This window comes from Chinchilla lanigera, unplaced genomic scaffold (genome assembly GCF_000276665.1).
Source record: "Chinchilla lanigera isolate Chin_1 unplaced genomic scaffold, ChiLan1.0 scaffold00007, whole genome shotgun sequence".
Lineage (NCBI taxonomy): Eukaryota > Metazoa > Chordata > Mammalia > Rodentia > Chinchillidae > Chinchilla > Chinchilla lanigera.
This window is the reverse complement of record NW_004955408.1, coordinates 32927476-32941639: the sequence shown is the minus strand read 5'-3', so window position 1 is coordinate 32941639 and position 14164 is coordinate 32927476. Positions and strand designations below refer to the sequence as shown.

Below are 14164 nucleotides of genomic sequence, written 5' to 3'. Positions count from 1 at the left end.
CTGCTTTTCCTTTGCCAGCACCTCTGGCCATGTGGTTAAATTGTAATCCCTCTGCTGAGGGCAGGAAGAGAGAAGCAGCACAGTAAATACCCTGAACAAATCCAATGACTCGCCTGTGCCAGAGACCCGGGATGAAAATCCACTGTGGTTCCAACAGGGAGCCATCGGATATTGTATGTGTAAGCTAAAGCCCTGAATTTTTCAAATTCCCCAAGCTTCAGAGGACTTTGCTGGCACATGGAGAATGCGGGTTGTGCTGACTAAACATAAAAAGAGATTTCATTTATTCTTTCCATCACAATGGATTTCCAATAACCAGCTTAGGTTGGTTAGCATGGATTTCTAATCAAAACGCAGATACGTGGAGTCAAGAAAGAACCCACAGAGCTAGAGGAAAAAGAAAAATAACAGAGTTATACTGTAAATATAGCTTATAAATTGGAATAATCATTTTATGAGGGTATATACTATAGACACCTGGGGGCTGAAGTTTGGAGATTTTTTTTCTTCTGAAAACTCAAATGGAAAGTAACACCTTCTTTAACATTGCTGATTATGTACAGGCCAGTAGCTGAGGTAACCTAGGGGAACCTTACCAGCATTCAGAAGTTTCCCTCCCTTGGAAAGGAGCCAAAGTCGTGGGACCAGGCAGGATCTAGACTGAGAAGGGTAGGTGCAGGAAAGAAGAGACGAAGCTAAGCACTGGTCCTTTTATGAAATCCAGCCATCCCAAGAAGTGTCCTGTGACACTTCAGGCACCATTTCTGGGTTCCTGCCTGTGCCAGCCCCGTGTCTCCTGGCCTGGTGGGCTTCAGCTTTGGCTGGGCCCTTGTCCAGTGCTGGCCCTCTTGGTGTGTCTTCGCACTCTTGTGTGGAACAAAACCAGAACTGCGCTGTTTCACATTTAGAATGGAATTCCCGTCTGGTCTGATTCCATTCCCTCCACTTCGTGAATACTTAGGACAGCTCTGTGCAGCTGTAAAATTCCATCTGGGTGTCCAGGTTTGCAGTCTTGGCCATGAGGTATTTTCTTATCAAGGCGTCTTGTTTTTGCTCTGCTTGCTCAGGCTGTGTGCTGTGAACTTTCCACAGAAGCAAATTAGCAAACAGCAGCTCCGTAGGGGGATCTTCCGAGACGGCCCACCCCATCCTTGGTGTGTCTGTGCAGCCTGCCCTCCAGCCCTAGGCACGGGGGTGGAGCAGCCGGCTCTTCTCCATCAGGCCCTTGTGAGACGCCGAGAGCAGGTGCTGCTCTCCGTCTCATCAGGGCTGAGCTGGCACAGCAAGGTGAGTGAGCTCCCGAGGTCACACAGTTACAAAACAGTGGCAGACTGCGTGCCTCCACTTTCGCTATGCTGCCCCCTGCACCCTGCCTGTGGACAGAGTTGGGTGAGTGGAGCCCACCTCTTCGAGCTCATCCCACCTCTTGGAGCTCATTCCGGGACTCTTCCCTCCGTACAGCGCGTGGTCCGCTCCTGGTGTGCCGCTGTGGTGAGCCTGTCTCCCGATGCCGAGGGCAAGTGAGGTGCACGGCCAGTCGTGACCGAAAGGGAGGAAGCTGTGCTCCCCAGCTGGGGGCCCGGGAACAGGGCAGTGCTGGGCTCTCACAGCCCCGCCCTGCACCTGACTCAGCTCTAACGCCATGCCTGTAGAAGTGCGCTGCTGTCCCAGGAGGTTGTAGTCATTCAGTCCCACACCCCCCAGGGGCCTTGCCGAGCCTGTGGGGTGCCGGGACTGGGTTTCACCACCCAAGTCCGTCTGTGTGCCAGCTGGTTCTGTAAGCTGCTAAGCGAAGGCAGTTAACAACTGCAGTGGCCGGGCCACTCTGTCCAGTGACAGGGTCCACCCAACTCATCCAGCCGAGCAGAGCCTGCGCCATCCTTTTCGCTGTCATGCCTGACAAGCAGGGGAGCCACTGCTGCTTGGAGAGAAGGCAGCATGTGAGATCCCCATGAGACTCAGTGGGATCCAGTGCCCCTTTGATCAGTGTGACCAAAGGAGGCCAGATCTGGAAGGCCTGGATGTGACCTGGAGTGGAGATGCCTCACAGGAAGGGACAGACACACAAGGCAGCGTCAGGGCTCAAGGAGACAGCGTGGGAAACACCCCTATACCCTTCCACAGTGTCTCTAGGGTCTGGGCTTCCCCAGCAGTCCAGGTTACTCCGGATAGAGGAACTCCAGAGAGTAGAGTTGGAAGCTTCTAAAGCCAAGAAAAGAAAGTGCTTCAAAGCAAGGATGCCAGCATGTTTCACTTTGGAGTGGGGAAAGGCTGGAAGTGAAGGCAGCTGATTTGATAAGTTCGCTGTGCAGATGGCAGGACTGTCTGGGACTTTGTTTTTTTAGAAAGGAGACACAAGAGCACATCTGTGTGTGCCTGAGAATGAGCCGCTGAATGGGGGTGATCTTTCAGGGTCAAAATTAACCTTACAAGAAGCACCATGGTGGCTACCCTGCTAATGGTTTCCTGTTGCTGAGAAACTTTCTCAGGGCATCTCATGTCCCTCCCTTTATGAGGATCCTGAATTGCAAAGGTGATGAGGGGCCCACAGGTCAGACAGCATGGTCGGCCTTTCTGCTTGGCGTCTGGCAAGGCTGCCGTGCATGTGTCTGTCACTGGGCACTGTGCACCCGTCCAAGGGATCTAGGGGAGGACCTGCTTCTGAGCCCACTCTGCCCATGGAAGAGTTCCGTCCCCTGTGGCTGGAGAGTCAGGTCCCATTCTCCGGGTTGGCGGGTGCCCGGGACCTCTCAGCTCCCGGAGGCTTCTCTCATTCCTTGTTGTTGCCTCCATCCTCAAAGCCGGCAGTGAGAACCCCCCTTACCTCAAACCTCCTATGCTTCAAGTTCTTCCCAAGACGATCCGGGCGCTTTACAGGACTCACCCGTCAGTCAGACAGTTGTTTCAGCTGTTTGGCTCACTCAGCCAGGTGCATGCCTGCAACTCTGCGGACGTGGTTCTCACTACATGGTCCCTAGCTGACCTCGGCCTTACGCACAATGCACACCTTCACCCAGTTATCACAGAGGCTCCAAGGCAGCGAGGGGGGACAGAACTGTTTCCTCCTGCTCTGTGGGTAGCCTTTCCCTCAGAATGCCCATATACACTGCATATGAAAAACTCGGTTCTCTCAATGATCCGTGACAACAATTTATAGTCATTGTTTCCTCTCTTAAAATCTTTCATTCTTTTTCATTTGGACCACCTTACCCCAAGTTTGCCCTCAGCAAATCAGGACTCAGTGTCCTCAGGGGACATTCTGCTGCTGCTCTCTTCATGTTCTGCCACCAAAATACCTTAGTGTCCATGCTGACCAGGAGGCTCTGCATAACCTTCAGTGTGACCACCATCGCATGGTGACAGTTGGTGGCATTTGGGATCACCGGTAGGGCCCCAATATAACTTTGTAGCCCATGGTTTGGATGCTTTCCCTTTACATAATTCTTAGTCATAGTCACCTGGGACAGTTTCTCTTTCCAAGAGAAGGGCCTTTGCGTTATGCTCATGTTTCTTACCCATGAGCCTCTCCTCACCTTCTATCAGATGCTTTCTGAGCCCCAGTGCCACTCTCTGCTCAGCAGAGGCCCACAGAGCAGCAGCTGGCTGTTTGCAGTGCCTTAGAGCAAACTAGCAAAATGCCTGAGAACTCTGTCTGCAGTGCAAAACTCACTTGCCCAGTTCTAGGCTCTCCAGACCTGTAGGAACCAATATGAGCATTTTTCAGTGAAAAAAAAATGTATCTTATTTCAACAGCTAAGTATGAATACAATTTTGAGCCACAAAATGGTGGGATGAAGTGCGCTGGGTGGGGTGCTCTTACAGAGGGAACCCCATTGAGCAAACTAGCAGCAAAATCTTCACCATTTTATTAGGAGGACCATTATTTTAAGAGGTACTGTTTTATTAAACTTGTATTTGCTGATTCTTCATATTTGGCTGATTTATAATAGCAATCAAGCAATGGAAGTTGTGCCTGGAACTGCATAAATGCACATGGGTCTGCAGGACATTAATGGAATACAGAGTGTGCTTCTGGCTTCACTCTCGTGGAAATAAATTACTGAGCTCCGGCTAGGATGCCTAGAAGGGCATAAGGGCCAAGGTTCACCCACAGGACTGAGGCAGGTACTGCTTGAGCAATTGAGATTTCTGTCATTGCCCCAATGTTCCAAAATCTAGAGAAAATGCAGCCTCTTCTGGGACCCCAGCAAGACAGAGTGGCGGGGAGCATCAGAGCATGCAGCAGCCCCGAGCCGAGGCAGCCTGTGAGAGGTGCATTTGCCGGACACAAAACATGTTCCTAGAAAATCGGGGCAAAGAGCTCAACTGTTGGCATCCTCTCACTGCTACTCCTGGCCAAATACAGCCCCGCTCCAATAGAATAGCTGCAGAACATCATTACCTGGAGACATTTAGCCCTTGTTCCACAGGCCTGTGCTCTTAACCAGAGATGTATCTCTTGCTCTATCTCTTCCCTTTATGAGTCACAAGATGCTTCAGCACCCGCTTTGCACAGACTCATCAGTGTGAAGGCCCGCTCTGCAGCTCCTGGCTATGGCAAGTCTCTTCACTATACCTCAAGTTCCTCATCTGTAAAGTGGCCATAATAATACTGGCCTTAAAGGTGGTTGTGAGAATTACAAGAGCGTTATCCTTGCAAAGGACTTAGAGAGCTGCTATCTGCTACCAGGATAATTTGAAAAGTAAGGAGTCAGACCTTCTGATGACTACCATGAAGGTAGTAGAAGGGATATAGTCCCTGTGGGAGTTTTAAGAAGTTCAGTGCAGTCTACAACGAATAATATGAGGGAAATAACAAGGTACTGTGACTGGGACGTGTGTAGACAGGGATCAGAGTGAGCCTCTTTGAGAGTTTACACTTGCGAGGAAACAAAAAGCAGCAGCAGAGAACAGGACACCATTCCAGGTGGCCAGGAGTTTGTGGAAGCAAAACCTCATGGCGAGTGAGACCACAGACGTCACTGCAAGTGTGAGTGGAAGGCTCTGAAGGGCAATAACGCGATCTGATCTGTCCTTTTACGGTATCACCTGGCCGTCCCGTGAAAGCAGATCAGAAAGGGCAAAGGCAGAAGCAGAGAAGCCAGTCAGGCTGTCACTGTGATCTAAGTGAGAAAGGACGGCAGCTTGGAGCCTGGTAATACTCGGGGCAGAACGCAAGAGGATGAGGGAAACAGTGGGGGTGAGGGCCCTCCAGGACGGTGCTGGTAGCCAGACCAGTGCTGTTGCCTTTTGCTGACGCACAAGAGAGAGTGGATTCGGTGGAAATTGGAAAAGTTCTGCTCTCGTCATGCTGAACTGAAGATGCCTGCTAATGGAGGTATCAGCTGGACAAGTCCAGAGCTCCGAAGAAGGGTCTAGAGATAAGGATTTGGACTTTTTAGCACTTAGGTAGTATTTAGGAAACTAAATTTAAGTGGACAGAATTAAAAGTAAAATTAAACTCTGGTCCAGGCCCACATGCTTAGGTAGCTCCCAGCATCTGGAGGTGGTGTGGAGAGCAGGGTGGACGACCACCGAGGGGACAGTGAGTAGAGGGTGAAGTCCACTCACTGCAGGTGCGCACTCCCCGGGAGTGAAGAGCAGGTCACAGGAGCGGGTGTGGCCAGCGTGCAGATGCTGCTGCTGCTGGGTAAGGAAGCACAGAGGCATTGAGGCCCAAGTGGTGTGACCGGGCCACTTCCACGGAGCAGAAGCCAGACTGGGGTGGAAGGTAAGGGAGAGGAACCACATATGCAGACAATTCTCTCAGTTCTAATTCCACATAATTAGCAATTGTTAAGAAATTCTGGCCTTGTGGCTGCGTGGCCACAACTCCCCGTGATTTGGTTTGATTACAGCTTCTCTGAAAGGTTTCCTGGCCGGCTGCACTCATCAGGACTGGGCGCCCACCCTGGTGACTTTCTCTAATCACGAAGTACCGCCTGTCAGCCTAACGACTGGGGGGCGGATTCAGCCTTCTTAGTGCTGTTCACAAAGCTGTACATCCCAGCTGCCAGGGTACCAACATGCGGTACTTCAGAGTCCAAAGCAGACGGGCCACGCTGGTTTACCTTGTTACACTAAACCTCCCAGCAGGAGGCTGCCCCCAAATCGCCTGTAGATTTTTCAGTGCTTAAAATTGTTTGTTAGAAAAAAAATACTTTCCTGGCTGCATGGTTGCAGTAAGATTCATAGGTTCTTTGTGGTCACTGTTGGTGAGGGGCCTGAATACTGCGCTTGGGGACCCATACTGAAATGCGTGTGTACACCGGGAGGCTGGGTTTTGATAGTTTCATAGTAATCCAGCATTGTTTTTTTTTTACTTGATGGTACAGGTTTAAATTCGTGAGTGCCTAAACCTACTGGGAAGACAAGAACAAGGAAGGAAGGGACTACGCCGTGCTGGGCATTCTAAAAAACACTGTACGGATGCATTACTATTGAAGGGGGACGTGAAGATACAGTGTTCTGTTTTGCTTTCTCATCTGGATGATGCCTAAGAAAATGCTCGTTTGGCCTTAGAACATACACAGACTGCATAAATTCTTGTGAACTGAAGCCCAAGCACATCTGAACTAGAAACTAGATGGAACAGGGCATGACCAGTTTGAGGTTTCTAAGTCACTTGGATTGGCAGGCTGCAGTTCTGTTGTCCACGTCACCCTGTGAGTGAGGAAAGCGGTAGACTAGGACTCTAGCAGGGCCCTGCGTATGGTTTGCATGTACTGTTAGGTTCAGGGAGTCCTGGGAGCACAGGGGGCTTGCCCTCAGACCCCAGGGGAAAACCCTTCTACCTTACCAGTTTCCTCATTTTTGCCTGATAACAAGTGACCTGGGGGACTTCATAAGCTGCAATCCCTGAGTTTCAACTCAAACCAGCTGAATCAGAATCCAGGAAAATAAACTGATAATACTCTTTTAAACAATTGCTCTAGAGAGCTGCTCTCTGCTAGGAATGTAATTTGAGCTACAAATGCAAGTCATGTACATACAGTTTTCTAAATTCCACACTAATTTTTTAAAATGTAAAATTAGTAGGGCTAGGAGTATAGCTCAGTGGTGAAGTGCTTGCCTAACATGCTTAAGGCTGCTCCACACCAACCTGGTTGTAATCTGAATAGCACATTTAACCCCGTATAAATTACCTCATGCTGGGAATGTAATGTAGTGGTAGAGAGCTTGCCCGGCAAACATGAGTCCCTGGCTTGGGTCACCAGCACCATAAAAAATAAAGCAATAGATATTTTAAAAGGAATTGAGGTGTTTTGCCTTTTGTTTTATAGCCTCAAACACCAGTGTGCATTTTATACTTAGAGCGCATCTCAATTGAGAGCGGCCCATCAAGTACTCTGATAGCCATGGCAAGTGGCTGTGTTCTGGATGGGATGCACAGCTTGAAGGAAGCTGTTACTTCACAGTGTTTGGAAGATGCTGTGAAGCAAGTGATTCTGAAGTCACAGCTCCTAGTGTGGAATCTGCCTGTCAAATGAAAACAAGTAAAACCCATTTTAGGTTTGAGGTTTGACCCTGTCTTTGCAACTCTTAAGTAAATCTATGACAGTTCTTGCTAGGCTTTGTACCCCTCTCTCCCACCCTTAGACCCAAGCAGTTTTGGGTGTGGGTGTAGTGGTGGTGGGGTTGGGGCATGCTCTGAGCTCTTGCAGTGTTCCAAGCGGGACTGGGAAGCATCTAAGATCCTCTCCAGTCTTCCTGGTGTTCTGTTCTTCCTTTGGAGCTGGCCAGGTCCGGAAAGCTCACTGTGGTACCCTGAGGGCCTGGTGCTGGAGAAGGAAGGCCTTTGTGTTTTGGCCCTGATTTCCCTGCCCTGGGGTCTGTAGGGTGTGGACCTGATGCGGGGGGAGGCAGGCAGGGGTGATTCTGCTTTGAGTGGCTTTTTGTTGTAGATTTCATGAGTTACATTTTTAGTTCTGGTCACAATTTCTTTTCCCCTTTGTACAATCAATTTGGAAAGAAGGAGTCAGAACAATAATAAATGTAGAATAACTCTACCCTATTTTTTCCAGCCAGAGGGGTGGGAGTGCTCTTAGCCTTGCCTCAGCTGGAGAGGAGCCGGCTGCTGCTAAGGCTGAGGAAGCCGTGGGGAGGGAGGGAATCCCATCCAGCAGTACATTCTCACTTCTGCTAGAAAATGCTGCCACTCTCTGATTCCAGTTGGAAATGCAACCAGATCTAACTGCTTGGTGGTTGCCAGGGTCAGGGAGCAGGCATTCCTCAGGAAGTGGGAGACTCCCTGGCAATTGCAGCTACCCCAGCTCCAACCTCCCTGGGTAGCTAAGGCGGTGGAGGTATTCACTGAGGAATGCCCTGGGCACTAAGGGCCTGAAAGATCTTCCGACCTCTGTCCTCCCTTGCAAAAGAAGGCCTGGGGTTTTGTGTTGCAATTCCCTCCTTCAGTAATTCGATTGAAGAGCTTGATTTGCCATACAGTCAGAAATGTAAAAGATCAAACTTGAGAAGCCAGGGAGAACAGGTTCCAAACTGCTGTGCATCTGGAAGGATCCTTCCACCCTACTGCTGGCATTCCCACAGGAAGCAGAACTGAGACTCCCTTTACAGGAAAGACACAAAATTCTAAAACTTACAAGCAATAAAGACTTGCAAGAACTAAAAATGTAACTCATGAAATAAGAAGAGTAAAGTAGAAAAGCCGCTGAATTCACTGTTGCTAAGTTAGGTGTTTAGCTTCTAGTTTATTGTTACACACTCAGATTTCCATTGCCTACAAAATGCTACACTAGAATTGCCTTTGCACTTACCTTGTGAGATACCTTCCTCCTCACTGCATGGTGGTCTGCATGATAAAGAGGCTTCTTGGGCAGGCATTTTATAGCATGGATATGCCTTGATTAACTTAACCACTCCCCTGGTTGTTTTCCATTCTTTGTTTTATTATAACCAAAGCTGAAGGGAATCCAGCGATAACTGAAGTATCTTTGGGAACCTGTCTTCCTGTTTTTTTCTGTAAGATAAAGCCCTAAAAGTCAAGTTGCTCAGTTAAAGGAAGTGCTCATTCTTTGGTAGGATTTCCCTAAGCATTACCAAATTGTCCTATGAACTAATCAGGCCATTTATACTTTATCTTTTTAGGGGTATCCCTTTGCTTAAATGCTGGTTTCCCAGTACGTTTCAAGGCAGGAAGTACTTAGCACAGGGTTCTGAAGAAGTTTTCACCAGCACTAGAAAGAAGGGTGTCACTGAGGTTCGGGGTGCAGTGCAGGGGACCCACTGGAGAAACAAGCCAACTACAATGAGACTGCTAAGCATGGTGTGTTATGGTGCAGGCTGGCACCATTCGTGTGACGCCAGGGAAGATGCTGGTTACTCTTGCTGTGCCCAGGTCTTGTGGGAACCAGGGGAAAGCAGTGAGTTTCTGGATCTGGACCACAGACACTACCCTTCACATACTCTTCAGTCAGTGTAAAGAACCACAGAACAAAAGCAGGAGAAACCAAAATGGAAACCAAATTTAAGTACTTTAATAGGAAACAAGGTCCTTTGTGAAATGAGTGTCATTTCCACTCCTCCCCTTTTCCATTTTGCCTTTCTGTTTTTCCAGGTAGGGTCTATCGGCTTAACAGATAAGGACTTTTCCAAGGTAGGCAGCCCAGGTCAGACAGAGGTTTCTCTTCTTGAGCCGTTGAGTGGTTCAGACGGAAATGGGTTTGTAGTCCAGCAGCACTCATAGCCAAGGGCTTGCAAGCCAGCCACAGAAGCACCTGCCATGTTCCCTGTGACACATACTTAAGGTCTCTGAAGGGCTCTCACTCAAGGAACAGGCTCAGATCAGCTTTGGAGAAGGCAGGATAAGTGTTTATTCTCAACCTGCTAGCCAGGAAAGCTGTGCTGCTTCGGAGCCTTCTAGCTCGTTTTCTGGAAGCTGGCTTTTTGATTTGGTAGCTACACATGCCTCCTTCCCAAAACTGCCAGGGGAGTGGCACCTCCACCGTCACCTCAAGCTACTCATGGCAACATGCTCTTCCCTTGACACAGAGAAAAGAAGCTGAAGGCCAGAGTTCAAGAGCTCGTGAGTGCCTTGGAAAGACTCACCAAGAGCAGCGAAATCCGACATCAGCAATCTGCAGAGTTTGTCAATGATCTAAAGCGGGCCAACAGGTAAAAGTCCCCCCAAGTGCTACGTGGGCGGATACCACCCATAGACACAGGGAGAGCTTTCTGTACCTATTGGAGAGGAGCTGTGGTCAGTGGGGCATCCTCACCTGCCCCTCCTCAGAGCAGCATCTCACAGGAGGCCACACAGAAACCTAAGAAATGCTCAGTAAAGATGGGTCCTTTGACCAAGGGAAACGAGAAAGGAGATTACTACAGTCTCTTCTTGACAGCTCTGGAGACCATACAAGAAAATGTGTTTAAGCCAGTGTTTTCAAAACAGAACTAGCTGCAGATCCCTTTGAGAGACATTTAACATCCAGCAGACACTTTAGGACACTTTATACTATTTTAAGACAACAGTCTCCAATTTCCTTGGGTTCAGGATTCCTTTACATTTATAAAAACTATTTTAAAGAGCTTCCTTTCCTGTAATGTATTGATACTTTTCATAAACTGAGGAACTTGTTAAAAGTTTTAAATTCATTTACCAGAAAACCCAAATTCACTAGATATAACACAAATATTTGAATGAGAAAGTACTTTCCAAAAAACAATTAGCAAAGTGGCACTATTTAGTTTTGCACATCTCTGTAATGTCTGGATTAATAGAAGACAGCTGGATTCTCACATCTGCGTTTGCAGTCACCATGTTATTCAGAGGTACATGAGCACTGTTCCCCGCAGATGTGCTGGAAATGATAAGGTTAGCTGCCTTCAGAGAATGGCGCAGTGTATTTGTAGTTTGATTTTGGACATTAAAATGGTTTCACTTCATAATACAGTGAATTTATATTAGGAGTCTGTTATGAATGAAAACAGGTTTTTTCAGGATGGATATCATGGATACTACAAAAAATTCAACGTCTCATTTTGTTCCGGGAACAAAATTTGTGTTTGATATATATGCCTGCATGTGAATAAACTTGTGGAAATTGACTATGTTAAAATTTCTGAAATGTAAAAAACAATTGAAAAACAAGACAGCCTCTTTGGTCTGATGCTGAGTAATGTTATTTCATGGCAACACTCCTGTAACTCAGCTGCCGTGGAGCGAGCAACAAGTGGGCCACAATCTGTACTTACAGTAACAGACTTTTGGAATCCAGCTACTTTTGCTCCTTAGGTCTAGCTAGTTTTGGGTGCTGATTTCACTCTTAGTAAAGCCTTACTAAAATGTCAGTGTGACGAGCCTCCAGCAGGGCGGCTGAACTAATCCGTGTTACACTGGCAGATGACACACTGAGTGCCAGTACCTGGGTTTTGTGCTTAGATTTTTATGTAAGAGGCAGACTGAGCTCTTTTTTGAGCAGTGCTCACTAGATGTGGCTACCCAGCGAACAGGACAGTGTGTCACATGCTATAAAGGGTGAATCTTTACTCTCATTTCCCTCCATTCCCACATAGCAACCTGGTGGCTGCATATGAAAAAGCAAAGAAAAAGCATCAAAACAAGCTGAAGAAGTTGGAGTCTCAGATGATGGCCATGGTGGAAAGACATGAGACCCAAGTGAGAATGCTCAAACAAAGAATAGCTCTGCTAGAGGAGGAGAACTCCCGGCCACACACCAATGAAACTTCACTTTAATCAGCACTCAGGCACTGAAGCTGTATCCCTGGAGCTATGTTCTAGCAGGCCAGTGGAGGGAGGGCCCCAGGACAAGGACCTGTTGGGAAGACAGAGGCGGCACATAGGTCAGCAAGTGGATGGAGTGCCACGTTTCACTGGCTGGCAGTGAGTGACACTGTGGGCTTTATCCACAGGACTCGGTTCCCCTCTCCTGGCCCATGGACAGTATGTAAGCAAAGGCCCTGTGCAGTGCTCAGTAGTATCTCCCTTGGGCTTTAAGCAGTCACTGTCTCCAGCTTCCTGTGTATCAGTGCATTTGTTTTTGTGATTTTCCAGTCTACTTTCTTTTTTTGTAGATAATGGGCTAACCTTCTGGCATCTCCGATTTCTCTTTCTTTCCTCTTCCTCCCAGGGAAAATGCTGACACAGATCTGTATGTATCTCTAGCATCTAGGAGTGCTGACTTGCTTGTTCCAGCAAGAACTGGGTTTCCAAGTCCCACATTATCAACTCTTGGCTGTCCTACAGAGGCATCACTGAGAGAAATCCAAGGCGAGTAGTGGCGAATTGCTGCCCTAGGATGGCACTTACAGTCCCATCAGTCACAAGTAGGCACCAGAGATGTGCTGAACAATTCTGTATCACAAGAGTAGAGATGCCCTTCAACCTTACATTTTAGAAGCAGGAATGGGAAGGGCGCCCTCTTGATTCTGAGATCTTCCCTTCTCGATGGAATCATGAATAGCCAAGACTTAAGAGTTGAGAATCACAGCACATGTAATGCAACTAAAGTTCTCCTGGGGTTTAAGAACAGGAAAGCAGTATTAGCACTTCGCCCCAGCTTTGGGGCACTATACAGAATTGCATTCCGCTGAATCAGAACTCATCCCTGAGTACAAGTAGCTCCAGACCTCTTTCCTTCTACCCTTAAAAGCAAGAAGGCATGCGCCGTCAGGAGATAGCGAATGTTTTGCAGCACTGCTCCCACCTACTTGAGTACTAGTGAGCCTCCAGCCGGGCACTGAGCACCTGCTGTCATGCAGGAGGAGGAGACTGCTCTTAGGCTTTTCCCCTCAACTACACGGTGATGATTAGCTTATTCTGCATAAAAGGTTCAGTTTCAACCAAAATGCTAACAGGGCTAAGCAGGACCAAAGTGCCTGAATTTTTCTGTAGTCCCAAGACTACCCAAGTCCCCTATGAGAAATGGGTTCCAATGTCATAGTTAACTACAAATAGTTCTAAGCAGGTCACTGCAAGAAATTTTTTCTGTCCATGAGCTTTAAGTACAAGCTGATCTAATTTCAGAGAGCACAAAAAATTCTTCAGCCTCTGTGCAACCGGGAAAGGAATTCCAGCCACCTCCTAGTACACAGTTCTTCCCTGAAAGCAACAACCCTTCTGAGGCAAACCGTAAGGCTCTGTCTCAAAAAAAAAAAAAAAAAAAGTATGCATCTGTAAGGACCAGCATTTGGGTGCTTTGTTATATTTTCATGCTCATTGAGTCTTAAGTTCAAGTCATATTCTTGAAAAAGTCAATCTTCATCGTTTGTATAAAGCTTTATTTTGTCAAGAGCAACATGTTTTAGCTGTAAAGTAATGCAAAAGTTTACTAGATGGAATCGGTTTTCACCATTTTTCCTGTTTGTCCTATATTGAAAACTGGGTTAAATAACCCTAAGTTATTGCAGGCTGATCGGGCCTGCAATCTCCTAAGCAAGTGGACATGGAAGGCTTAAATAAATGAGACAATGTAATGATTTTAGGGCACCAGGAGGGACTAACTGCCTTACAGCTTCAGTATTCTCTGAGTTAGCTCAAGACTGCTCTGGGCAGCCCATATTTATTTGGTTTACAAACAAAGGAGGAGGATACTCAAGAAAACACAGGAATCTGGGCAGGACTTTTCCAAGTAATATGTTAATTTAGGAGAACTATGTTATCTCCAGGAAGGCCTTCACAGTAGGAGTGAGAGGCCTGCTCTCAGTTAATTGGGGTTGCAGCCAGACATCTTCAGCTGCAGCCTTTAGACAACTCACAAGTAAACGCAGAGAGCCAATTGGTTAATATTAAATCCGCTCGGAGCCACTTTGTAAGTGCTCCCCAACAGTGCTAGGCAGACCGGGAAGTGCATGGCTTTTGCTCCTGCAACTGAACAGGCGTCAATCAAATAGTTTTCACCGATCCTGAAAAGTGTAGCTGAAGCAGGATTGACATCCTGCCCGCTGACCTCTGCCTCCCTTCCCTGCTGCTGCATGTAAAAATCAAAGAACCCACCGTTTTAGGCCCTGTAATTCCTCCAGAGAGAGGGGGCCTCAGCTCTTCTGAGGGCCATAGCAGAAATCATCTTACCAGGTCTTCGTGTCAGTGTACAGCTTGACATATTTCTGTGCTGTGACAGGGTGAAAACGGTTTCCCAGGCAAAAATGTCACTTCTATTAATATGTATTATAAAAAGCTCTATAA

The 14164-nt window shown here is 47.6% G+C and overlaps 1 protein-coding gene across 3 annotated transcripts in view; it reads left to right on the top strand.

Annotated features, from left to right (window-relative positions):
* Window positions 1-13121, top strand: part of Mcc (mutated in colorectal cancers) — a 336531-nt gene extending 323410 nt beyond the window's left edge. For all 3 annotated transcript variants that reach the window (XM_005376512.2, XM_005376514.2, XM_005376513.2), the window contains 2 exons: window positions 10012-10134; window positions 11536-13121. In XM_005376512.2, coding sequence (XP_005376569.1) covers window positions 10012-10134; window positions 11536-11716 — 304 coding nt within the window. In that variant the 3' untranslated portion in view covers window positions 11717-13121. The remainder of the gene's footprint in view (window positions 1-10011; window positions 10135-11535) is intronic.
* The last annotated feature ends 1043 nt before the right edge of the window (window positions 13122-14164 follow it).